Source organism: Pocillopora verrucosa, chromosome 2, assembly GCF_036669915.1.
Source record: "Pocillopora verrucosa isolate sample1 chromosome 2, ASM3666991v2, whole genome shotgun sequence".
Taxonomy (NCBI): domain Eukaryota; kingdom Metazoa; phylum Cnidaria; class Anthozoa; order Scleractinia; family Pocilloporidae; genus Pocillopora; species Pocillopora verrucosa.
In genome coordinates, this window is record NC_089313.1 from 15643582 (window position 1) to 15670566 (window position 26985).

At 36.6% G+C, this 26985-nt stretch overlaps 1 protein-coding gene across 7 annotated transcripts; it reads right to left on the reverse strand.

The window, feature by feature from the left end:
* Nucleotides 1-487: 487 nt before the first annotated feature.
* Nucleotides 488-26829, reverse strand: LOC131786654 (suppression of tumorigenicity 18 protein). Of its 7 annotated transcripts, none has more exons than XM_066162645.1 (25): nt 26598-26829; nt 22053-22225; nt 19056-19343; nt 18311-18407; nt 17827-17848; nt 15266-15328; nt 14279-14340; nt 13044-13077; nt 12693-12755; nt 12296-12342; nt 11411-11441; nt 11158-11220; nt 10389-10474; nt 9184-9747; nt 8763-8781; nt 8458-8588; nt 8111-8141; nt 7828-7890; nt 7160-7222; nt 6999-7061; nt 6045-6094; nt 5823-5853; nt 5450-5512; nt 5072-5205; nt 488-4141 (listed from the first exon to the last, which is right to left on the reverse strand). In XM_066162645.1, the coding sequence occupies exons 2-25, from the start codon at nt 22152-22154 to the stop codon at nt 3762-3764; spliced, it is 2550 nt and encodes an 849-aa protein (XP_066018742.1). In that variant the 5' UTR covers nt 22155-22225; nt 26598-26829; the 3' UTR covers nt 488-3761. The 7 variants fall into 7 exon arrangements, with proteins under 7 accessions (XP_066018742.1, XP_058959703.2, XP_066018740.1 ...); XM_059103720.2 differs by lacking the exon at nt 26598-26829 and adding an exon at nt 22970-23154 and having other exon boundaries at nt 7166-7222; XM_066162643.1 differs by lacking the exon at nt 26598-26829 and adding an exon at nt 22970-23154.
* Between the last annotated feature and the right edge of the window lie 156 nt (nt 26830-26985).

Sequence of the window (26985 nt, forward strand, 5' to 3'; positions counted from 1 at the left end):
CGTATGAGTTTGCCACTTAACGAAAATGCTTCCACCTTGTTCAACTTAAACCCACATCCGGGATTTCCTGGTTGCTCTTTCTTGTGCCCAGCGTCCTTATAAAAGGACGGTGCGATTTCAACGTCAGTTGAGGAGTGTCTTCATGAAAGCGAGGGAAGAACATTCTTGGGAAATACAGGGCCTACTTCCGATATGACTGGACTCAACTTTAGATTACAAGTGGTTTGTCCTCTTGTTGGTGACCCTGTCTCTGAAATGAACGAACCACGAGGTTTTCAGCTTTGAAAGAGCTATCAGTCGCGCTAGGTGCACAAGGGGTGAAGGAAACTCAGCTATCGCGCTTATCATCAGTCTTTCAGCGAAGTGACGAAGAGCCGTGAACAATTTCTTCCCACAAGCGATCTAGTCCAGATCACTTCTGCACTGCACTAGATGATCTACATTACGCATTACATTACATTAGACAACCAACAAAAAATCATTCTCCTTTGAGTTTTTACGGAATTTTATTTTTAGATATAAATTCACATAGATTCACTTAGACAATTCCATTTTGACTAAAAAATACGTCTATATAAGACTTACATTAGGGCTCTAGCTGAGCCTTCAATGCCCTACAACAATCAATGTATAGCTTCTCCGTGGCAGATTCAGAGCCAGATCAAACCCTTGACCAAAACAACAATCCTCCCAAGAGGGATTGCAAAACATGTACCAACATTGTTGGGAGAATCCAACTGTTGATACTGAACTGACACGACGGTTTGCTGAAACTCAACCGTTCATTTACATATTAAAATAATAAAAAAAATTATTGACTGAGAATTTCAAATATCGATAATTCCTTATCCAGCGGCGACTCGTTATCTTGTACTCTACGAGTGTTAAACAAGGATTAACTTGCTGTTTGTGTTTCAAGTGGGTTAGGATCTTCGATCACCGGAGGTTCACATTGTCCGACGGTGTGATAGCCGGTGTAATTCAAACGAGTAAACAGATGGTAGTTACCGCTATCTTAATTACTTTTAGAGGAGCTCTCTACGATTGAGTGTCGAAAGAAAAAAAATTAACAAAACAATCACAAAAGCCGATCAAATTGAAGGTTAACATCAGATTTAGCCAATGAGTACTCAAAGGATATACACGACATGTCTCAAGCGTAGAAACAAGCGAGTGAGCAAATCTCGTCTAGTCTTAGCCGTCAAATTGATTGGCTGGAAAGATGTCTGGCCCATAGAATAAAACAAAGCAAATAACCAAAAAAACACGGTTTACATTTGACACCCAATTGAAAATTGCATCATAGTCTTTATGTTCAGCGGTACCTCGCTGAAACCTTGCGGACAAATCAAGAACTTATAACGTGAGAGTTCCGTTCGACAAAGCAATTTGTTTTATGAGAATAAAATGAAATTAAAAAAAAATTAGAGCTCTTGCTTTGGATGACACCTCACTTTGCTTGATTACTATCGACCATATTGGTACTAAGAGTGATCAATACCTTACTTCTCTCTTACAACTTCAATACACTGTCGGACTAAAGGTAAGTAGAAGCGAGAAAATTATCAACTACGGTACAAACACTGCTAACACATCCTCAAGACTAGCTAACAAAGAAAATTAGCACAACAACAACAATAACAAAAAACTAGTTTTCACATTTTATGAGCTCAGTCATTCTTGAAACTCGACTTCTTTTTCGACAAAGTACACTCTTAGAAAATTTCATAAATAAAATTAAATAACACTGATAAATAATAAATGAACAGAAGGTATAATGTTCACACACGTTTCAATGAGGAGTCATCCAAACAGAGTTACGGTTACAACTTAGACTTGATATAAACTGGTTAAATATGGAAAGGATTGCTTTAAATATAGGAATTTAAATTAAGTTTTGAACTTAGAAACTGACGCCTTTCTGTTGATAATATCTCTTATTTCTGCCTTTAATATATTAATATTTCTTACGGCCACGAGTAGCTTGGAGTGACTCTCAAACCCTCGAGTCCGTGTAAACCAAAAAAAGGTCACATAACTAAGCTCCCCAGATGATGTGACGTCACGCTCTAGGGTATTCGGACATAACGTCACGCTATAATGTCTTCTGGCCCCGGTGGTTCGATAGGTGGATAACGCTAGTATCCGCTGGATAAATCTCTATCCGGTGGTTAGCGCAGTATCTTGTGTTGACACTTATCCGCGATTTATCCGTGGGATAGAATTATCCATCCTTTGAACAACTGGGCTATGATCTTTAGTAACGAAACACTATCTAGAGATAGCAATTATAACACCAACTACACATTATCTATTACTTTATGTAATCAAATTTTTATATTCTGAAGAGCTATTAAAATCAAGATAACCTATAACGATCTATATCTCTGATTAGGTTTCTGCGAGTCACGTGTATAAGGAATAATCAACATGCTCATCAAATAAATAATATATTAAACAACTCTTATAGTAGTTATTAATACTATAGATTTTGTAAATTATAAATCGGACGTTTTAGACGTAAATATTTACATTTGAGATAAAGCTTTTCATTTACTATTTTGTTGTGTGCTTTTGGTGAGGGGAAAATGCACCAGTTAATAAAGCAAAGATGCAAAGTTCTAAGTTAAAAATGGTAAAACTAAGCGTTGAAGACGCAAGTTCCTAAAGTACTTAACCTGAAAAACAATTTTTTTTAACCCATTCATAATTTTCAATTAAATTTTTAAAATTCAGAAAATTGCCCCTTTAAAGTGAATGAATAGACGATTACCCAGGCCACAAAAAACCTGTCCCGAGCCACAGAATATAAAAAGAAATGTAGAATAAAATTCAACTCTAAATTTCATAAATTCATACATTCTATTTACAATAACAACTTATGCGTTTAATTATTTAGACAGGTTTCTCTTCCACTGAGTGAAGAGGAGAGGCAATAGGATGATGTGCATCCTTAACCCATGAACTCCCATGAATCGATAAGTAATTCTCCCTTCTGAGCGCCACAAATTTTCCAGTAAATTGCCATAAAGAATTTGGTATTCTATCAAGATCACAACCTCTGGCGGATTAGCTTATCTGTTCTCAGAATCTATTTGCAAGATTATGTATTAAAGTAACACTTTAAGGGGTTAAAGCGTCAAAAAACAACAACAAAAAAAGTCAAACAAGTCAAACAAACAAGCTTGGAAATCAGAGGAATTAAAAGGAGTTACAACCGCCAAAAGTTTGCTAAAATTTAACCACATATTTAAATGCAATATTCCTCTTATATCTCTTATAATAAGTGAAGTGAAAGACAAACACAAAGGTAAACGCAATGGATGAAGCAAGCGACATGTAAATAAAGAGGAGGATAATATAATATGGGTTTCAATAGTGTGGTTATAAATAGTGCATAAATAGGATTATTAGGGACACGAAATACTGTGGTTGTCACAGAAGTAACAACACGAAAAGAATTAAAAGAGCAAAACCATTGTGAAAAGGGGTCTTATCTTAGAGGATAAAATAATACAAAATGTGTAAATACATTTCGAAACCTCATTCAAGGCTCCAACCGTTACTGTAGTATTTTAAAAGATATGTAGTTAGCGGACTTTGAGATAATTATCATGATAAAATTCTTAACTTCTCTGGTACTAATAATTAATAATTTCTTGGCAATTCATTTAACATTCCCATACATAACATAACCTTAGTATCTAATAATTATGAATTATAGGTTTTAATTAATCTTTTCGTATATCTTATTCTGTATCTTAACACTTAAAATCTGCCAATGCTTCTTTGATATCTGCAATTAGCTCCTTGTAATCTGTTGCATTTTCTTCAATTATTTGCTGTAATTTTTCAATATATGTATCCATGGAATCAAAGGTGAGCTTCACACCAATGTCTGGCACCTGGACATGGGACAGTGAGGCGATAAAACGCGTCTGCACCACGGCAAGTTTGGTTTCCACCACGCCTGTCCTGTGTCGGTCACTTGCCGTCTCCTCCTTACAAACTGTCAAGCGTTGTTCCAGTTTGCTAATCTCCGAGTCAAGCTCCTTATTGAGTTTCTCGCATTCCTCGTTAGACGACTGAAGCACGTCGATCTCCTTATCCAAGGCGCGCACTTTTTCAATTTCTTGTTGAGCTGGTGTGGTAAAAGCAGCACCAAGCAAGAAGGTTTTTTTTTTTTTTCGGATTTCGATCAAAAAAATGACGCTACTCCCTGCCTTACTTGTCTACTTTGCTTGTCTGTTTGTTTGAATTTTTTTTGACCAAGCAAACTGTCTGTCTCGCCTGTTTGTAAACTGACCTTTGAGGCTCCTTCCTACAAACTGAATGACTGGAGACTACGTAAGCATTCTTTGTCTGCGCTGAAAACTTCGATTGCCTGGATCTCTCTGATCCAAGCAGGTACTAAGTCGATACGTTTACCAAATGCCGGTCATTTCTGACTCGTAGTTTAACAACACGTAACATACAAAACATTCGAACCTGCGCGTGAACTCCTACAATTTGAAAGACGAAATCTAATAACCCTGGCTTATTTTATTCGTCCGAATTCACATGAAAGATTTCCTCAACGTCTCGGCCACTATTCTTGGTCTTTGACACATTTCGACAGGAAATGTCTACACGCGGTTTAAATCCTCGATACAAGTTCTTCAGATTATTGTGTCAAGGAAAATTGAAACCAGCCACATCTTGCAAATTTCCCTCGCTCGTAACAACATGTGGCTTCGTGGCTCAGTTGTTAGTGGCGCCCAACTTGTATCTGGGAGGCCTAAGTTCAAACCCCGTCGAAGCCTGAATTTTTTCAGGCTTCTTCACAGAAATTTCTTTCATAGTAACTCAACTGCGAGGATAATTTCTTCACGACTAAAGGGTCTTGGCCGACATTCTTTGTCGAATGCTGTTCCTTAGACTGAAGTAAATCCATGAGTGGGGATCAATTATAATCCTTATTTCAGCATTCAGCCACGGGTCGATGATGAGAGACGATCTATCGTTTAAACACTATCATTCTACCTGACTCTGACTACATACATAAAGTATTACTATGCCTTCTCAGCATTACCTTTGCCCGATCGGATTTTAACCAGCTTGACATCTGGAGACCTGGCGCTTGCCTGAGCCAACAACTTGGACTCTGCTTCCTGTCTCATGAGGACTTTCTTCTCCGAAGGAGAAACCAGAGGGCAGCCTGATAAACTGAAGAAACAGATAAGGGAGTTACATTTGTTTGTAGGGAAACTATTGTCTTGCTAACTCACCACAGAGTTCCTTGTACCTCGGTGGTAAAGCATCAGAGCTTGGAATCCAGAGGTCTGAGGTTCGAATACTCGCGGGGACTCGGAAAGAGCTGATCTGAACAGACTAATCCCCCCCCACCCCTAAACTACAGAAACTTCAAGGAGACGACGAGATGAACAAAAGAAACGAGAACTTCTCTTACCTCCTGTGGGTACTAAATTGACCGCTTGAATGTCCTGTCCCGTCACATCCGGGAGTAGGACACCTAATGGAAAAAGAACACACACCACACTTCTTAAACTCCTTTCTAGGAAATTTATCAAATACAACTAATTTTCAGTTCCTTACATATTAAGTCAGCCTCTAGGCAAAACAGAACACGTTATTCTAATTTATTCAACATTCTTAATACGGTCAGCGATGAAAATCTAAAGACCGAATTTTGGAATGTAATTTCTATTCTAATTCTATTATTTTCATTCAAAATCTTTCTTTGGTGTTTTATGCAAGTAGAAGGATCTGGACATTCATCTGGATAAAACAAAAACAAAAAAAAAACCCATACAATTACTTACATAGGACCGACTTTATCCGACTGCGGACTCCCTAGGAAATGAAAAGAAGAAAAAGACTGATTACCAATTACTAATTACTAATTACTAATTACTATTACTGATTAATAATAGCATATATTCACATTGACAGAACACTACCGATTCCCGATCCTCATCCCAAGACATAGGTCTTAAATATTAGCGATTTAAGGAACAGATATATGGATTGGAGACGATGCTTACCTTCAGCATTTTGAAGAGCAAGCTTAGGAGCCAGGGGACAACCTGACAAACTACCAAAGAAAAAAGAACATTTAACCCACAAAAAACCCAAGAGAGTGACAAACATCTAATTTCTCCATACAGTACCTACCCTGAATCAAACATTGAGATCATGAGAAGAAAAGACATGATCGCAAATTGAAGCAGCTCTTGATTGATAAAAAAAATTTCGTTCCTAGCACAATAGGAAGTGTAAAGAGAACAGTGTGGAGAATATACCTATAGAAGTTTGGAGCTTAACCCTTTAACTCCCAGAAGTGATTAACAAGTAACCTCTCCATACAATACCCATGCACTATCCAGCAAACAGGTAATGAGAATACTCAAATGTATCAGGTAGAAGTTGTTATCTTGATCTAACACCACATTCTCGCAACTTGTTTACGAGGAAATGTGTAGCAGCAAGAGGGGAGAATTAACAATCCGATCTTGGGAGTTAAAGGGTTAATTTACCATGAGCTCAGAGAAGAGCAAGTGGAAAGCAGGAGTTATGACTTAAAAACGAGTTGTATCTCCTCCCTCGCGAGTCGTATCCACTAAGAACACTTCTTGATTGCGTGTTGTAACATCAAAACTAAAGAAATCACAGCGGTTCTTGAAAACAAAAATGAAAATCAGTAGGAGCCAATGAAGACTCAAGAGTTAATTCTTTAACCCCCAAGATCTCATTAGTAATTCTCCTTACTGTCTGCCATCCAGTTCTTGTGATGTTAGTTTGGAGAATTTGGTATTAGATCAACTTATAACCCCCTAAATGATATTTTTCTTTATTCTCATCACTTGTCTACTTGATAATGTATTGATATTGTAAGGAGAAATTCTGTCTTGGTCACTTATGGGAGTTAAAGAGTTGGACCAAGTTTCTCGACAAATCAAATCAGTGCATTCCCGTACAATATCGCCCCTTTAACGCACCTTCTGTGTGAAGCATACTTCCCAGTCACATGACCTGTTCCATCACAACCAATGGTAGGGCACCTAGGAAAAGAAGTGATACTAGTTTTTAATACCATACTGAACACGCAAAAACAGAAATCAACCCAAAATACTCACTGCGGAATGATCTTAACACATACATGTACCTAACTTCTTGGTGTTCCTGTTGCTGCATTTTGGCTGCAAGTGGACACCCTGACAAACTGAGATACAAGACAAAAATCATTCGTTGGGAACCCCGCATCTGCAATCTTATTCCTCTCCCCGCTTAAATCTGTCAGGATTTCTCCTCGCTGCTTTCCTTACACATTTCTCCTCTGTGTTCATTTTGATATTTTTGGCTTTTAGATCAAAGAAGAAAATTTCCAAAGGCAAGAAGAGTACTTGTCGTTGGTAAAACTTTGTATTTGCAATGGGATAAATCAACTAAACGCCAGAGGAGATCAAAGCAAGTTGTGGCAAGTTTTCATAGCGCTGTATAGAGGGTTATGTGTGTGGGGAAATTTAAAAGTAGAACATCTAAGCGAAGTTCTTCGTCTAATGGTGGATAATTCTAAAAAGTTGGTTTATGGTAGAAAAATGGAGAACTCGGAGGGAAACCCTCGGAGAAAGGACACGAAGTAATAACAAACTCAACCCACACGTGACAACAAGTTTCGAAATGAAACCACTGAAGTTCACAGAGGTAGGAACAGAGCACTGTCACTGCTGGTGTGATCCCAACTCCTTCTATTGAAGGACAGGTAGTAGATGCACAACCTTGCAGTTTGGCAAGGAGTTCCCAAGGCCTAAAACTTCGCTGACATACCTCCTGTGCGTTGCATACTGCCCTGACACATGTCCCCTTCCATCACAGTTTGGAGTTGGACAACTAAGTATAAAAGGAAAAAGGAAAAAAATTCGACACCTTGTAGCAACAATGAAAAACAAGGCCAACATTTGTAATCACAACTATAGCACTAAATTTAAATACGGGATAGAAATGACCCTGCAAAAGCAAACGCCCCTTTCTATTATTGCTTTAATCACGAAATGTTCTCCTAAAAAACCGAAGCACTCTGTAAGACAAACAAAGTGAACTAATCACTCACCTGAGAAGTTCTTTAGGCTTCCCATCCGATCCTGCAGATAACAAAAACGCTTCTTAATTTCCACGCAAAAATGTTCTTACCGTGAATAATTGCATGTCTTATTGAAAAGTCTGCAGATGCCTTAGATGCAAGACTAATACAAAACATGAATTTAACAGATCAGCGCGGAAGGATCAAGTACATCGAGATGGTAAGGGCAGGGAAATTTTCCGCCTTTCTGTTGCCTACCGCGATTTTTCGCGTGCCACCCAGATACAAAAAGGTGTACACGGAGCGATCCAGCGCCTGCTGGTAGAAATAAAACTTGAGAAGTGTTAAAGGATAAAAGAAAATATCACACAACTCACCAAATTCGCGTTTAATAGGGGTTTTCGGAAGAGGCATGTTCCTCACCACTCTTGGACAACCAGAGAGACGGCGGTGACTGGAAAAACGGCCATTCACATGTCCTGATCCGTCACAACCCTCTGTTGGACAACTGGGTGAAACCAAAGAGCGAAAGACACCGTGTTTGAACAGATTATAAGAAATAACCTCAGTGTCTACTCAAAGTATTGCACTCAAAACATTTTGCATGGAGATAAAGAGGGACAATTTCAAAATGTCTCACAACGCTGGCGGCTACACATGAAAAGTGATACAATATACATACCCAATCAACTTGGAAGCACCTATGGAAGAGACAAAAGCAACACAATAAGGTTTACCGGTAAGTGAATCATAAGACAATATTTACAGACGATTCGATGGGGCTTAAGACTCCCTCGTAACGACTACAAAGAGAGACAAAAACTTGTGACGCGTTGTCAGTGGGAGTTATACTAAAGCAGTGTCTTGACCGTGTCGTAGTATTGCATCCGAATGGTTAACAGAGCGGCTAGACCTTCTGAGGCAATATCATGAAGAGATGGTGAACGAAACGAAATATACATCTGGATTGATTCTTACACTCAAGTGGAAGAGCTTTTCAGGTGACATGCGTCCTGCACACTGCTATGATAAGCAAAGTCGATACCTTCAACTTTGTTACAGAGATTACAAGTTTATTTTTAAAATCATTTCCTGACACTTACTTCTCCCTCCTCCATAATCAGAGTCATCAGCATCCTCTCTGATGTCATCATCTTCATCAGATGAACTTTCTGAAGAAGTGTACTGGACAACTTCTTTAGCCTCCAAGCATATCTCATCAGAACTTAACTCCTCCTCTTCCTCCTCATCATCATCATCATCACCACCATTAGCTGCATCAACTGGCCCTTTCGTAATTCCATATTCAGATTCCTCTGTTGCACACTCCATTGAGGACACTTCCTTGGAGATGGGAGCCCGCTCAACACGCATGACCGAGTTTGCCACAGCCACAGCAGTTGTTGCTGAGATCACACTCGGCATAGACAATGCTGGGAGGGAATCAGTGGGAGTAGTCACAGATGGGGACTCAGATTTCATTCTGGGAGGCTTACTCTTGGGAAATGTAAAATGTACAGGTGAATCTTTGGTGTCTGAATCAAAATTCAGTTCTTTCTTGACTGAGCTATCTTCAGTGCTGGATGCAGAAGAAATGCCTGAGTCTGGAGATGTGGGACTTTCTTGAGGTAATGTCTTGTCTGTAAGAATGCATTTTTGTGGGCGGCCTGAAATAAAGTCAAACTAGCTCATTTCACAGAGAATCTTGCTAGATGCTGTTGCTACACCCCAGAGCGACATGTTTCCACCTTCTCCAAATTTTCCTTTTCTTAGTCTTTCATTGTCAAAAGCTGAATGTTGATTCTCTGTCTACATATCTCCTTGCATGTTGGTTGTAAGAATTTGGAGTCATTTCAAAGTTGTATACTTCAGATACCATAAAATTTTGTTCATTTGTCTAATTCTTATCTTTCCTACATCTACATATACTGTGAATATTTTTATATATATATAGACTTTAAATGTACACTTTTGAAGAAATTACAGGCATAATGACAGAAAACCTAAATGGATACTAGGGAGGTAAAAAAATAATCATATCAATCATTTTCCAAGATCCAGTTGATAATTCTCCCTACTAGCTGCTATACATGTTCTAGTAAATAACTCAAGAGAATATGGTGCTGTATCAGGATAACAACCTCTAGCTACATGTGTATTCTGGTTACTTGTTTTTTTGGGCAATGTGCAGAAATTGTGAGGATTACTTCAATCACCTCTGAGAGTAAAAGGGTTTACTAGCAACACACAAGTTATTTGCTGAGAGTTTAGTATTTACAGCCATCTTGTGGCTCAGTGAAATACTTACTCTTCTTGTGTGGTGGAGTATTTGGTGGACTTCTGCACTGACGAGAAACCTGCTTCTGGGCTGTGGCTAGGGGACAACCTGAAAGACTACAATTTACATTGCCAGGGTTATGTTAGTTCAGAAAAGAGTAAATTATACTACAATCAGTAACAAGACAAGGGAAAGGGTAAGGGGAGGAGTTTTTTCCTCAAAAACTTATTGGAAATGAGGTTCTTCCTAGAGGGTTATGTTTCCTAAATTCATCATGAATCCTACTTTTAATCGAATATAATCTACTCCATTCTTCAAAACAACAAATAACAGGAAAAGAATCCAAATATGACAGAAAAAATTAAAAGAAATTCTGCATGTAGCTTGAAACATCCCTTTAATAAAAAATGTATAGAATCAGAGCAGATTTGATAAAAATTCACAAATTTAAAAAAAATATCTTTGGGAAATGAAGGTTGTAAGAACATCAGTGACCAACTTGGCTGCACCATTTTTGATCTATTACTGAACAGACACACAGTACAAGGAATCTATTTGTTAACCCTTTCACCCCTCATAGTGACTGGCATCTAATTTCTCCTTTTAAGATCACCCCTGAATCACACATTGAGGTCATGAGGATAAAGGAAATGATCACCAACTAAAGAAGTTCTTGATTGTTCAACAAATTCTCCTTTTCAGCACCTCAAGAAATGTATAATGAACAGTATGGAGAATATACATAGTGATATTAGGGTGTAAAGGATTAACTGGACCAAATCACAACTGTCAACCCTACCTTCTGTGTGATGTGTACAACCCTGTTCTGTGTCCAGTACCATCACATCCTGGAGTTGGACATCTATAGAAATATTTAATAAAGAAATTCATATTAAAGAAAAGAGTAAAAAACAATAAAACAAGAATACCTCAATAAATCAATGATTAAATAAATGAGCAATTAACATATAGTTAAGTGAATAATGACTGAAGAAAAGCTACTTTGAACTAAAAGTTTGCAACTCTACTCTAAGAAAAAATCCTACATGTACCTTGCTCCATTGTCATCTCCTGAAGCTTTACCTGGGAATAAAAGAAAAAAAAAGAAAAATCAACAAAATTGTACTTGTACAATGCATTCTAGTGCATTTGTTGCAGAATCCATTTCTATTTTCCAGATGGCACAGTACAGACTTAATCATCTTCTTTACAAGCTCAGAATGTTTCAAATACCATCAAACAGTTTTAAGCTCATTCTAATTTCCTCATTCTTGTTCAAACACCTTGAACCATATAACATTGATATGTGCATAACAACAGTGTTAACCATGTGGTCTCCTAAATCTACATATAAATTCTCTGCACTGTCTGGTATACGTTTTTAATGGTGTTTGAGAAAAATTCCCTTCACTGGTGTTTTGGTAATTGTGGAGAACAGCTCTCCTCTACTGATCTGTCTGTTGGTGGAAAGTTGGCCAACAGACATCTGACAGCCCACTGACATATAATGAACAAGCTGGCACCAGGTTACCAGTTGGCTTTACAAGAATTACACATTTTTTTAGGAAGTTGTTCATCACAATTACCAATAGTTTTCTTTTTTCTCAATGTCTTTCTGGATGAAAATGTACTTATACCGCTGGGAGAAATTCCTATTTAGTCACTCCTGAGGTTGAAAGGGTTAATAGACAAGTATGCTTAACCCTTTAACTCCCATGAGTGACCAAGAGAGAATTTCTCCTTACAATAGCAAAACAATATCAACTGGATAAGTGTTGAGAGTAAAGAAAAATATCAATTTGGGGATAATTAGTTGATCCAATACTGAATTCTCTGAACTAACATTACAGGAATTGTATGGTTGACAGTAAAGATAATTACAAATTTGATCTGGGACTTAAAGGGTTAAAAAGAATGTAAGAACATCTTTTATTTACCATCTTTGCTTTTCTCCACAGAAACTCTCCTTGGGCATCCATAGAGACTGCAAACCATAAGATTCAGTGACAAATGGTGTTAACTATTTTTGAGCCTTTGACTTGAAGTGACAATGTTGTGAGTGATACAAGATAGCATTCCTTGCACATAGTTGATCATTTAGTTCTGTACATACAAGTACATGGTCTTAAAATATCTTTTGATTATTATTTAAGTCCCTTTGTAGTTAAAGTTCCACCACACCCTTAAAATGCAAGGTCATCAGACTTGTTTGTAAAAACATAGCAGAAAATGTGCACTCAAACACATCTCAAGTATATTAAAAAAAAAGCAGCCATGTCTTGATGTGCATGCATTATAATTAAATGACTGTAAAATTGTGCATTTGATACTGACCTTCTGTGGGAGGCAAATAATCCAGATTTATGTCCTGAACCATCACAACCTGGAGTAGGACACCTGTAATTTGCAAACACAAAAATAGATCAAGAGACAATGAATACAAGAAAGACCTGTGAGACCTGTGGCAAGTATAGTCTTTGCACTGAATCTCAGAGAGGTTAATTGGCGCATGAAAGCTTCCTATAATTGTTATTTTCAATTCATCTCACGCACAGTGAACCATTTATGGAAACAGTATGTAAATCAGTGTCCATGTTGATAATAAATTGTTATTTATACAAGGTTACAGACTTTCAAATGACCAAACCCTTCACTACTTAAAAAAAAACATATTTATTTCTTCACCTTGATGTTTCGGAAGTTGCATCAGCATCCTTGTCTGTTAATTTAAAATAAAGAACACAAACATATGAGTACTATAACATGCACTGATATTTTGCATACAAATGCACAGAGTAACCAAAACAAACAAAAAACCAATTGAAAAGAGAAGTTCATATAGTTTCTTCAGCCATTCAGGCTGTTTTGTTGCCTTGTCGTTAGCAAGTGAAAAGTAAGTGCTTTACTTGATCTCTCAATTACTAACCCTTGACATCATAACATCAGTATGCAAACTCTCCATACCAATCTCTATACATTTGTTAAGATGTTGACAAGGAGAAAATTCCTTTATTCTCATGACCCTAGTGTGTGATTTGCGGGTGATATTGTAAGGAGAACTTAGAGACTAGTCACTCTTAGGGATCAAATGGCTACCCATGCAGTGCAAGTAAAATTCTCATGCATGGTTCACTGAACATTCAAGCTGTTTTTTGTTGTTTAGCCCTTTAACTCCCAAGATCTCACTAATAATGCTCCTAACTGTCTGCCATACAATTCATATGATTCTAATTTGGAGAATTTAGTATTGGATCAACCAATAATCTCCTAATTGATATATTTTTTCTTTATTCTCATTACTTGTCCACTTGATATTGTACTGATAGTGTAAGGAGAAATTCTGTCTTGGTCACTAGTGGGACTTAAAGGGTTAAGTCTCTTGTTTTTATCACTGATCATCACCTTAACCCTTCACACACAAAAATGATATAAAAAAAATATATCCAATTTCACATCTTCTCTGGCCAGCCCTAAAGATCCTAGGCCCAGTTGTTCAAAGGTCACTTAGCCCTAACTCAGGGTTAAATTTTAATTCAGGTTTCTTTATTTCTTTGCTCAAAAGTCTTTTAGGGAAAATTTTCACTATTCTTTTTAGAACATCCAATATTAAATTGCAAGCAAAAAGATTTGAACGGAATTTTCTCTTAAAGCTTTCAGACCTGAAATCAAATTTCACACTAACCCTGGGTTATCTTTACCCAGCTTTGAACAACCTGGGCCTGGTTTTTCCTGCTTCTATTTGCAAGTTGTGAGCATGGCATAAATCAAAGGGGAAGATATCTCTCGATCTGTAACTTAAAACTTACAGACCTTAAACTTATTAAATAAGAAGTAGGCAGCAGTTCATTGCAGCCTTTACAAAATTGTAATTTAAAATCAAGCAGGAATTTTAAAAGCAGTTAACAATTAAGTATAGATACCTCCACTGTCAAATCTTGAAAATCTTCTACTGGTTTTCTGTACATATGGGCAGCCATAGACACTAAAATAAAACAAGAAGAACTCAGTTACATGTTCAACTCTGTTACTGCTTCAGTTGCTTGGATTTTCTATCTTGATTTTCTATCAAAGTAGCTACTACTTTGTAGTCTTAACCCTTTACATGAAACTTCTTCCTATAACATCCATACATTACCCAGCAAACAGGTAATGAGAATACTCTAATTTATCAGGTAGAAGTTGTTACCTTGATCTATACCAAATTCTCCTAGCTAACTTACATGAAAATATCTCACCATGAGAGGTGAGAATTAACAATCAGGCCCCAGTTGTTCAAAAGTTGGGTAGCACTATCCATTGGATAAAACTCTATCTGATGAATAGCGCTATACAATTTGCTATCACTTGTCTGCTAAATAGTGATTTATCCGTTGGATAGAGTTATCCGCCCTTTATACAACTGGGCCCAGATCTTTTAAGTCAGATAATGGTAGTTTTACATGCCATAAGAAATGACTTTTGTCATAGTGATATAGCTTCTTTGATAATGCTCAAACATAATAATCTTTTATCATCAGATCATGTTCAGTCTAAAGCAGGTGTTTTCACGGAAAATAACTGACTCAACTTCAACTTAAAAATGGATTCTCTATGACCATTTAAAAATATGAATGTTAATCTCTAAATTATTTTCTTTCTTCTTTTTTGGAAAAGACAGCATTGCACTTGCCCCCTGTACTCATATGAAAATTATGTACATAATGTTAAGGGCCTTTTTGCAAGACATTGAGACCTCTGTTTGAAAATACCAGACCCAGACAAAACAATTTTAATTAATATTCAACTTCTCTTTTTGGCCCTTCTTCCATATCTTTATGCTCCTTTGTGATATATAGAACCAATTTCTGCATAACAAGCATATCTTGGAGAAACAATCTGAAAAATAATTAATTAATTCTATCTCTAACCTTCGGTGTGATGCAAACTTTCCATTAACATGTCCTTTTCCATCGCATCCCGGTGTAGGACACCTGGTGTTAAAAATGTAGACAAGCAAAAATGTTGACATTATATTTTAAAACTAGTCAAATGTTCACTTAAAGGACACCAGTATACTAGAATTGTTCAAGCCTAGTTACTGCAGACATTAAGAGCATGAAGAGGACAAGAACTTACAAATATATCAATGTTTAAATGTACACTGGATCTTTAAAAAATTCACAAACCTAACAATTAATTAACACACTTTTTGAGGAAAGACATCATGTTTTGTATAATACTAAGATGAAAATTCACAAATAAAACTCTTTACTCTCTAAATCTTGTCCAAAATTCCATCCAAGTCTTTTCATCCCAATTATCATAACTCATTCTGATAATCCTGTTTGGTTTTACTGAGTCAAAATATTGAACAGGCTTCGAAACATCTTGTTAACAAGAAAAACAGAATGTATAGTTAACAAACTGGACAATTTAAGTGGGCTCACAGTTATTTAAAAGTGACTTGATCCAGTTAACATGCAGCTGTCACTTGCTTACATAATGATGCTTCTATTATCAGGGAAGGAAAAATTTTGTATCTGTAATTCATTGATCCTTAGATAAAAGTAATAATTAGCAGACTGAGAAAAATAACATCAGTACATTGAGTGAGTTATGAATCCTTTACAAAAAATCTCTTAAAGCCTCAGAGAAATTCTAAATGAACAGAAGCAGATGTCATCAATGACAGCTTAATAATTTGTCACAGCACTAAATATTGAAATTAATCATTATTCAAAACGTGACTATCTAACTTGACATGAACCAAATTTCATTTGCATGACAAAAATGGTGTGAGAGGAAATTGTCTTTGATGTTCCTATGATGTAAATTAAAGTGATCATCTTCTTGGGACCATACATTCAAAACCATAACAGGTCAATATTAACTTTAACTACATGTATTGAGGAGAAATTAAAAGAAAAACGTTGACACTTGTGAATAAAGTTTACTTTTAAAATATTGTCAAAATTATGCCTGTAGTTTAGGACCAAGTTTAAACTTGATGAATAAATAAAATGCTTACATTAAAAAATCATTTAGTACATATAACTGCATGGGTTTGAGAGCAGCTTATGAATAATTCCACAATTATTTTCAGAGTTTTCACATGATTCCCTGAGTTACAATGATAGTACATCAAACTCAGAAGCTTTATGTCTCTGGACTTTTAATTTCCAAACATTTTTAAAATCCCATTGAACACAAGAAACAAACAAGTAATCATGTCCTCCTGATCACCAAAATTCCTAAAGAAATGCTCTTTGTTTCAGCCGATCAGCATTACGTAGTTTTGCCCCATACAGTCTACAGTATTTGATAAAAAGTAAAATGAAAATCCTCAATTTGCCTGTGGGAGTGCATGTGTGGTAATATTGGCACTTAAAAATTAGGTGGAACTTTTCAAAGGGTCTGACCCTCACAATAAAATTGACTACTCAATAAAAAATTGTAAAAGTAGCCAGCTCAATTAAAACTAATAACCATTTATCCCTTTAATTTTCATGAATGACCAAAACAGAATTTCTGGTAAAAATATCAATACAATATCAAGAAGCCAAGTAAAAGAAAAATATAACCAAGAGGATTATAAAATGATCCAATACCAGATTCTCCAAACTAACTAGGGAGTGGAAGGGTGAAAGATAAAATCTCTCTACATCTTCAGTAGCTAGATAGATGCAGTTTACTAGAATCGTAAAAAATATTTTTATTCTTGAATTTACTGTCATGAATAATGTTACTACCAACACCAGTCTACACCTTGAGAAAGAGGCTAAACAGGTTTGGCTGGGTGAGGTATTTGTTATTAACCCTTAAACTACCATGAGTGACCAAGACAGAATTTCTCCTTTCAATACCAGTACAATATCAAGCAGACAAGTAATGAGAATAAAGAAAATAATCAATACGGAGATTATGAGTTACAGATCCAATACCAAATTCTCCAAACTAACATCATAAGAATTGTATAGCAGACATCAGGGGTGACCATCTTGTTTTCAAGCAGATTGGTCAAAGGAAAAGAAAGAAAAGCATCACTTAAGAGATATTGTTTCATACAACACTACATAATCAGTGATTATTTAAGTCACAATAAATACATGATGAAGAGAGTGCATGATCAATATTTAAAAGTTGGAGGTGAAGATAAGGTAAAGATAAATCTATTAACCCTTGACATCATAACATCAGTAAATATATTCTCCATAATTTTCACCATACATTTCCTAAGGCACTGTCGAGGTGAATTTGTTGAACAATCAAGATTTTCTTTAGTTGGTGATCAATTCCTTTATTCTTGTGACCTTAGTGTTTGATTCAAGGGTGATACACCCTGGAGAAATTAGTTGCCAATCACTCTTAGGGGTTAAAGGGTTAAAACACAGGAAAAGAGAAAGAAAAAAAAGCCATATGCTACTATCTACAGTTGCCACAGGCTTTTAACTACCTTGGAGCTGGAATAGCATATTGGTGGGGCACTTACCCAATAAGTTCTTGAATGGATGCTAAATGTGAAAAAAAGAAAAAGACAATGAAAACAGCTTATGATTTTTAGCTTGCTAGTACTATCCTTTTAAAATGATATGTAAATTATAACGTCAAATAAGAGTGTTTTTGCTATCCTTTGTGAGGCACTAAATCAGTCATGGATATTCAGTAAGTTACCATCTACAACTTGGGAATAGCAGACTTGAAAATTATCCTTATGCCTCTTCTGTAAATAACCCTCAATTTTAGTTTGCTAGCACCCTCCAGTGAGATGAGTTAAATTCCTTCCCAACTAACTTAGCCTACAATAAGTTTTCTGCTTAGCCTTGGCCTATTTCAAGCAACCCTGAAAACAAAGATTCTTTGTGAAAACACAGCCCATACATTCACAACAGCAAATCCAAGGAAAAGATCAATTGAAAAATAAAGTTATATTTTTCTGAAGAATTTTTAATTGATACTATAACATTACTCCTTACCAGCCATTCCAAGCCCTCTGCATTGTCTTTTCATGTCTCTAACACTACCTGAAGGCTTGTCAAGATCTGACAGAAAATTCTGTCTTGTTGCATGAACCTAAAAGAAGAGTCAACCTTTAATACATAGATATTAACCGCAACAAAAAACAACCTGTGAAGGTAAAGTTTGCACTGAGCCAGATGGGTGCTCCAAATGTGGAGATTTATACCAGATTTGCAGCTCTCCTTCTTCAAATACCAGCCAGTCAAAGAGAACTGTACCCTTAATTTTTACAGTAACATGTGTCCATTCCATCAGTCTTTTCTCAATGAAACATAGAGTTCTCTCTGTCTCCCTTGCCTTTGTAGAGAATTACAAGTGTTAAGTCTGAAGGTCTTGAATTTAATTTCTCCAAGTGGACTGCAACATTTTTAATCTAATTCTTGAGACAAGATAGACATCGTCTTTCTTCATCACCATAAAAGTTCTAGCTCTCCAGATAGCTCTCTGTAGTTCAGTGGTTCAGTGCTGAATACAAAGATCTAGAGGTCAGTTCCTTGTGATGGACTCAGATCTTTAATTATCCGATGAAGAAGTCAAAACAAAAAACCATTTATCTCTACCATTGTAAAGTTTCTTGCATGACAACACCCTAAAATCACCCCAGAAAGGTGTGAACTTACATTGTAATGTCATGAACAGATTATGCTAACCATTGAGCCACCTCAAATACTACAATAAAAATCTCTAAATATTATATCTTACCCTTTTTCTTGTTGTATCTGCACCAACAACAAAACTTTCTTTTTCCATACATTCCTCACTACAGTAGAGTTTTTCATTATTAACAAACTCTTCACTGTATATTTCTTCCCCACAGGTATGACAACTTAGTGCTGGTGCTGTTTCTTCATGCTTCTGACTCAAATCCCTTACTATGTCATCTGACGCAAATGTCTCCTCTTCACCAGACTCTACACCGTTGACTGGGATGACTTCAGTGAGTGGTATTTTAATACAAAGCTTGGGAACTTTTCGTGCCTTTTCAAAATCCTATTCATATAAAAAATTGTTGTTAAGTAAACATGGTATGTTTACTTAATAAATCATCATCCCACAGTAAACACTGTGCACATCTTACCACAAAAATGTGTCAAAAATACCAGAATGAGACCGTAAATGAAATTATAAAACTGTTTCTGTTCTATTTTTAACATTTCCTTGTTCTTTAGAAAAAGAACCCACAAAAATTTGCTCTGTGTACAACATGAGACCCTTTGGCTAAATTGCCAGTAACTAACAACTAGGAAGGTAAAGGTTTGCATTTTTCCAAGCATATTTTTCTTCATTTGCAGTTCATCTGTCAGGATTACCTCATTATTTTTCACCACTCATGAGTCACATACTTTTTATTTCATTTAGTTGCGATCAATATGAACTAACTAGCTTTTGAACTACCTAAAATCTACCAATCTTCCTTGAAAAACAATCACAAGTTTGAAATAAGGATGCTTCTCTAGGACACTATGTATAAAATTTACTGAAACTGCCATAATCTAACATTGTCTTGAAACTGCTCAGGAGGATCAAAGATAGAATTCCTGAGTGAAGATTTGTAATATTCCACAAGCCTGCTCCATTGTTAAAATAAGTCAGTGGTCAGTGGTGGCAAAATCAGTCAATCAGTGGGAAGAGCTGGAAATTTTGTTTTCAGATTCAAGGTGTTGTAAAAAAAAGATATAATATTTACTTGCTGGCTGGCAAAATTGAGTGTTGTTTGCCCATCAGTGAGATGGAATTTCCAAATTTTAGTCATACACACAAGAACTGGTTAGTGCCACATAAAAAGACACATTTAACACACACTCTTGATCTTCACTATGCAATACCTTCCTAACAAAAGATGCACTTGACAAACTCTTATGAGCTATCAAAATATGTAAATTTGCATACCTTTTGCATAAAATTCAAAAATTTCTGCTAACAGATTTTTATGCTTCAGCAGTGATGACAGAAAAAATATTTAAAGTTATAAAAGCCCCAGCTTGGAATGAAAGGCTGGGGGTCAGATTTGATCCAGTTTCAATAACTTTCTATCAATTTGTTATGACATCAAATGTGACAGATAAGGAGTCCAAGAGATGATCATGTGCCAAAATTTCACACCCAAGGATTTAAAAATACATTTTGCCTCACAGGCACAGAAGTAAAATGTTCTTACAATACAAAAGTAAACAAGTTGGAGGCCTTGGGTCTTTGAAGTTCAAAACTCCCCTTATGAATACATGACACAAAAAGTTACTACATAATGGTGTAATTTAAACACATATTATTTCCATCTGCAAATAATATCACCCAGAGTATTCACAGGATTCTTTTCATATCTGTCTTCTAATTATTTGAAATTCCTAGCTTTTCTCGAATTTTCTTCGAACTGCAGGACACCCAAAGAAACTATTTCATCAAATAGCTCTGTAAATGTACTTGGTAAAGACAAAAGAATTGCTACTGACATTTATCATTTAACTGTGATACGTCAATAGTAGCCAAAATCAACCATTACCGCGACACAGCACTTGAAAACAAATAGCAAACCGTAAGGAAAATGAAGCTTGCAAACGCCAAGTAAAACTTAGCGTCATTTTAAAATCTCCTCAGCATACATTCAGGTTAGGAGGGTTGGATTTCGCGAATTTAAACCGACATTCGAGACAAGTTTCTAAACACTGAGAACTGTAGATTTAAAAACAGCAAAGAGACCATCTGTGCATAACAATGAGGAGCCAATTACTCTCAAAATGTCCTTTTTCTTTCCAAAACTTGGGCAAAGGAGACCATTTTTCGACATTCTTGAGGCAATATGATCGCCCTGATAAATCGCTACGGTTTCGTAAATTCTTTAGGCAACTTCCGATCCATCTAAGTATTTCGATCCTTTGTAATAGGCGAAAACAACTGCGAATGTTTACTTATTTAAATGTAAGTTTTAATCGCTGCAAAAAAAATCCCCACTGATTTACAACCAGTGAAGAAAGGCTACCAGGCTGAACTAAAACAAAATTTAATCGATCCTAATCAATAAATTCTCTAAGCAGACTCTCTGCGATAAGCTTTACTAGATAGTTTAGTGAGGAAATAAACACAGACCAAGACAATTTCTTCGAGAAAGTACAAGTCAAAATTAACATATCTTGCGAGCATTGAAAAGATAGTTTCTATAGATCTGTAAAACGTCCTTTTGCCTGCGATCTTGAGGAAACTTTGAAAGGATGTTTGACAATTTTAGACCCCGACACGAAACGAACTTTGATCAGATTCCAAGCTTTGCGAACAAAACCAAAAATTTCTAATTCGGAAAAAGTTTTCGAAGAGCGTCTGAATGAATGAAGAAAAAAATATGCAAATTAGTTAGTGCTGTACAAAAAGTTTTGAAATCGTGGCAGACTCGGGAAGATTCCTCGATGGCCGGCTAAACGAACCAAACCGCCCGAAAACAGTAGATAAACAAAATTAACTACCCATATCTCGGCGAGAAAAAAATTTATCGGTAGCGAAAGAGATGGGTGCTGTTACGATTTCCAGTGGTTAGAACGAATCTACAAAAGGAACGCTGGAAACGACAACCAAACGCGCTATCAAGTTTCCATATTCCGTGCACACTGAAAAATTATTTTGAAACTTTTCAAGAACAAAAAACGTAAATTTAAGCTAACTACTTCCTAAATGTGTAAAAAACTATGCCTGATCTGCTCCCATACTTACCAAATCGAAGGATATTGAGTCTCTTTTAATTCCTGCGCCAGGAGTTTGCTGCCCATCTTGCTCAAGTCCAAATTCTCCGTTCGCATCAGGCGGTACTTCCATAACTCGTTCTCTGCTGCGAAAGATCTACCCTTTGTAGCCCTGTGCAAAAAATCCTTCGCCTTGAACTATTCCTGAAAAAAAACCAATTGTTTCCAAATGTGCGAGCAGTCGACTGAAACGAAAGTTAAACTAACAATATTTACGCACGACCGAATAAAGCATAATCCACAAAGTCAAAATACAAAATTTTCCTCGACAGAAAATACTTGATGACTCGGCTTAACATCACACACGATTTCCCAAACAAAGCGAACATAGAAGGCCAGCACAAGAAGAAATTTAACTTACTACTTCCTAAAGACGAACAACCGAGTAGGGCGAAAAAATTATTAAAAATTCCTACTCCCGGTGAGATAAATTTTATCAAAGGTTCCACACAGATATTTAATTCCGATGAAATTACTCCAACTGACAGAACTCGCTCGACACTTCGTCCGCGCGAGCGGAAAGAAACTAGTTTTACCTCTTCGTTCCTGCAGCTGAAACTATTATGTGCATCGGCGAACAACATCTAAACATTTACATGGGTTTTACAGCTATTTAAATATATCAACAGGGGGAAAGCATAAATTTAAAACTGCTCGAAGTCGATAAAGAGAACCACAACAATCCATAAATTTCTCACAAGTTCAGGTTACCTTACTGAGGAAAACTTTTCGATATCTGCAACTCTTTCTGAGACAAATCGCACCCAGGAAAGAAAGAAATTCCCTTTCGCTTTTACTCTCCGTTTTGTTCGTTCACATGCTATTAATTTGCATACGTGAGAAGTTTTTTTGTCACCACACGAAGTCAAGCTAACAAGGGAATGTTACCTGATTACGGTAGCGTAAATCTCCCGGAAAATCCAGGCGCTGAAAAAGAATTCTAGACCCCAGATTTCTTTGACTACGGCGGCAAGGAAGTCCGATTACTATATACGCGCAGACGATCTCTCGCCTATGAAGTTTTTGCCTGTTGTTTTTTAACTACTTCTGCGACCTACTGTTCTTATTCACTGCCAAAAAGTTCCGAAACAAAACTTTCCCAAGATGCCCAGCGCGCCTCTCAGCACCCTCGGGTTAATTTTGGATTAAACATTAATTGATACGAAAACGAAAACTTTTTCTTATCTCCGAGCAAAATCTCGCAACGAAAATCATTGAATTAAAACACTATCTGTTAATGGAAGTATGAGGAATAGAAGGAATTCAAATCGCTCGCAAAATTTCCAAGAATCGAGCGATCTAAGTGAATTTTGTTCACACTGAATTTTTAATATATCCAAACAATATACAAGTTGAAAACACTTGTCGTCGGCGAAAAGTGGTTCGAACTGATTAAATGACTTATATTTCAAGAACGTTCTCCTTTCGAGGAATAACCCAGAGTTTTCAAACGCGAAACAAAAAAATCATGTCTTTCAAACAAAATTTCTGATAAACTACCGCTTTACAACTTCCGCGCAGTTCTTCTAAGATAGAATCAAAATATTACATTTGAATTTTAGATCAGCTCAAGGGAAGTTTTAAATGAAATCAACTGCGAAAAGTAATTTACTTTGGTTTTGGAAAACATTAAGCACTACTTAATCAAATTTTTAAAACAACAGGGGACTATGGTCATAAAAATTTTGCAACTCATGGAAACTAAGAAGCAAGAAACCTTTTCCCGTGACATTTGATAAACATAATTACGGGCAACTCAAGTGGCAAAAAATTGGAGAGTTATACTCCTTGAGGTGAATCGAAATCATTTATTATTCGATACCTGGTGGATTTTATTTCTACGTAAACATTTTCGGTAATTGATGTAGGGCTGAAAAATTATCAAACAGATCTTAAGTGTAAGTCTACGATGGTATAATTTAGACAACATGAAGAATGTTTACTTTTGTGCTTTCGCTTCGAAACAAGTAAAGACAGGCATTGTCGAAGCAGAGAAGCAATTTGTTAAATGTTGACCCTCCATGAGGAAGAAAAAAGTGAAGCTACGTGACAAAAAAATCGAGGTTATTCGAGGATTCTATAATCGTTTTATGGTAAAGTTTAAAGTCTAAAGCCTCTTTTTCTACTACAGCGGATTTTGGGCCGATAAATATAGGTAATTTTCAAAATTTTCATCTTTACACTTAATTCGATAACAACATTGTCAAGAACTTAACATGAATATGACCAACAATACGAACACCAAACGCAGATCTTAAGTTGACAGCTGAATGTCGACAAGAAAGTTTAACACTTTATTAAGTTTTACGGCGTAAAGTCAAAATGATAAATTTTTCGACATTTAAACTGAAAGGCGATGGCAGATAATAACTGATGGACTTGATTTGAATAAACCTGCCATCAAATAAAAACGATGATTAAGTTGTGGATCTCTCTACTGCTGTTGTTTGATGTTGTTTGAGGAACCGCGATGAGAACTTTGACAAAATATTTATCAATATGAAAAAGGTTCAACGTTTTTTTGTTTGTTTCGAAATCTTATTGCAAATGAGAAATAAATCGAGCGCGCAAGGCTAGCTCTAAGTAAGGAGGCTGAATCAGATGGTCTGAATATAGAAGACTGGTTGAATAGCAGACAGTCTAAGGTACAAAGCTAATTATTTTATTTCAATGATAAATTATTACAACGACACACTTTGTGATTTTCATGTGTTCGAAATGCAGATTCCCGTTGAACCAAACGCTTGAACTCAAGATTTAGCTGTGATGTTTGTTATTCGATGAAATTCCTCCAATTTTCCGGTCCGTTTCTTTTTCAAAGAAAAAAAAATTGACAAATGAAGTCTTGCAGGCCAGGTATTTTGATACTGTGGAAATAAATATGATTTGAATATTTATTTTTCTTCGATTCATTAATGTTATCAGTATCATGGATTTATAAGCCGGAAAACAGGACAACATTTGGAAATTGATGAAAGAAGTTTAAACAGCGTTGTGGATAGACAGAGTAAATGCACACCTGTCAACCTCTCTAACCTCTCATACCCTAATGTCAGTATGCATATTATCTACACTGTCCTCTGTACTAAGGTGCTGACAAGGAGTATTTGTGTAAGTTTAAACAGCGTTGTGGATAGACAGAGTAAATGCACACCTGTCAACCTCTCTAACCTCTCATACCCTAATGTCAGTATACATATTGTCTACACTGTCCTCTGTACTAAGGTGCTGACAAGGAGTATTTGTGTAAGAATCAAAAGCTTTGTCAGTTGGTGATCATTTCCTTTATTTTTCCTTTAAGGAAAAATTAGATGCTAGTTACTGCGGTCAAAGGGTTAAATGGAGAAAAGAGAATACAAACAGTTTATATTTTCTTGATGGAGATAAGTAAGAGCAACCTGTGTAAATTTGACTCGAGAGGACTTTCTTTGAAAAACTTCATCCAGCTCAGTTACATGAATACAGCCGCAGCAAAGCGCATGAAAAACGGAAGGAAGACAAATGAACCACTAGGAGAATGCTTTGTGAATTCTTTGTTTGCTTTTATTCTGGTTTTGTACGCCCTATCTTCTGTGCACCCTCAAAGTAGCTCAGATGGCACACAGCTTAGCAGATGCGCAGCTGTTGCCTTCAGGCTCTGAGATATCTAGGAAGTTTTGGTATGTGGCCCGGCTGTGGCTGTCTTACTGAAAAGAGAGAGCTGTTTTTGCGGATCTGTTCATACTGGACGTGGGTATTCATTAGTTTCAATCATCAGTGTAATGATTGATGACGATATCTGACGTTTTGGCGAGACACTATTGGCAGAAATTCGATCCTATTTTAAAAATGCGTTATGCGAGCCCGAATTTTATAGTCAAGGGGCTAAGTTCCTAAATAAACTGCGGTGCTGCGTCGGTAAGGAGTATAACAAGATAATTTGGTTCTATCGACAGAGTTCTGATGTAAATTGGCCACTATAAAGAGTTTCCAAAGCTGAAATTTCGAGCGTTAGTCCTTCGTCAGATCTGTTACAGCTAGGGGGTTGTAAACAGAATGAAAAAGAAAGTAAATTTCGTACTGGGCCTCGTCGCTCACCAGAGAGTCTCTGTGGCTCAGTGGTTGAGCATCGGAGCGGAGGAATCCGAAGATCTGAGGTTCGATTCCTCATGGGGACTCAGAATTTTTTCTTTGTCCCACGCTCGTGACAAGACGAAAAACGATCTTTCTATATAATTAAAGGGTTGTTTGAATAGAGCGACACCTTTATTTCCGAGTGCATGTATGACACATTGACTGGCCCTGCAAATGCTGAAGAAAAAAAATTGCCTACACGTGTCTCGTACGTAGAGAAACTGAATCTTACCCTAACGAACCCGCAGCTTTACAATGATTGAGGATGTATCACATCTAACTGTACACGTCTCTAAGTGAACCTGCAGACTTCGATTTAAAACGTCCACAACGTTCACAATCGGATAAAGTGGCCATTTGTTCGCATACTATAATGAATTGATGTAGAAAGTTAGTATCTTACCTTTGGTCCTGTTTCATCACGACCAACCGAACCGAACTGTATTATGTCAGACTTGCCACCGAAGTCGAAGCCCCCTCATTTCGCTCCTAACTTTGTTTTTGTTCTCCTATTTCCTGAGTCAACTTTCATGTCCAATGCTACCACAAACATTAAGAAAAGGTCCTTGAAAATACAGCTCTTCTCCTGTGGCTGAAATTTCTGCCGAAGCATTGCCCGAAAATAGCTTGCAAACTCAAAACTGCCGCCATTTTGAGATATACTAGTAACCAGTCTCTTTGCGATTTTTATTCAGGGGGTGTCCAGAAGGATCTGAAACCCAGCCTCCAATCATTACGCCTTCAGTGCAAGCGACGCTTTCCTTTGTGGGAAGAACTCGTTCATTCTGGCA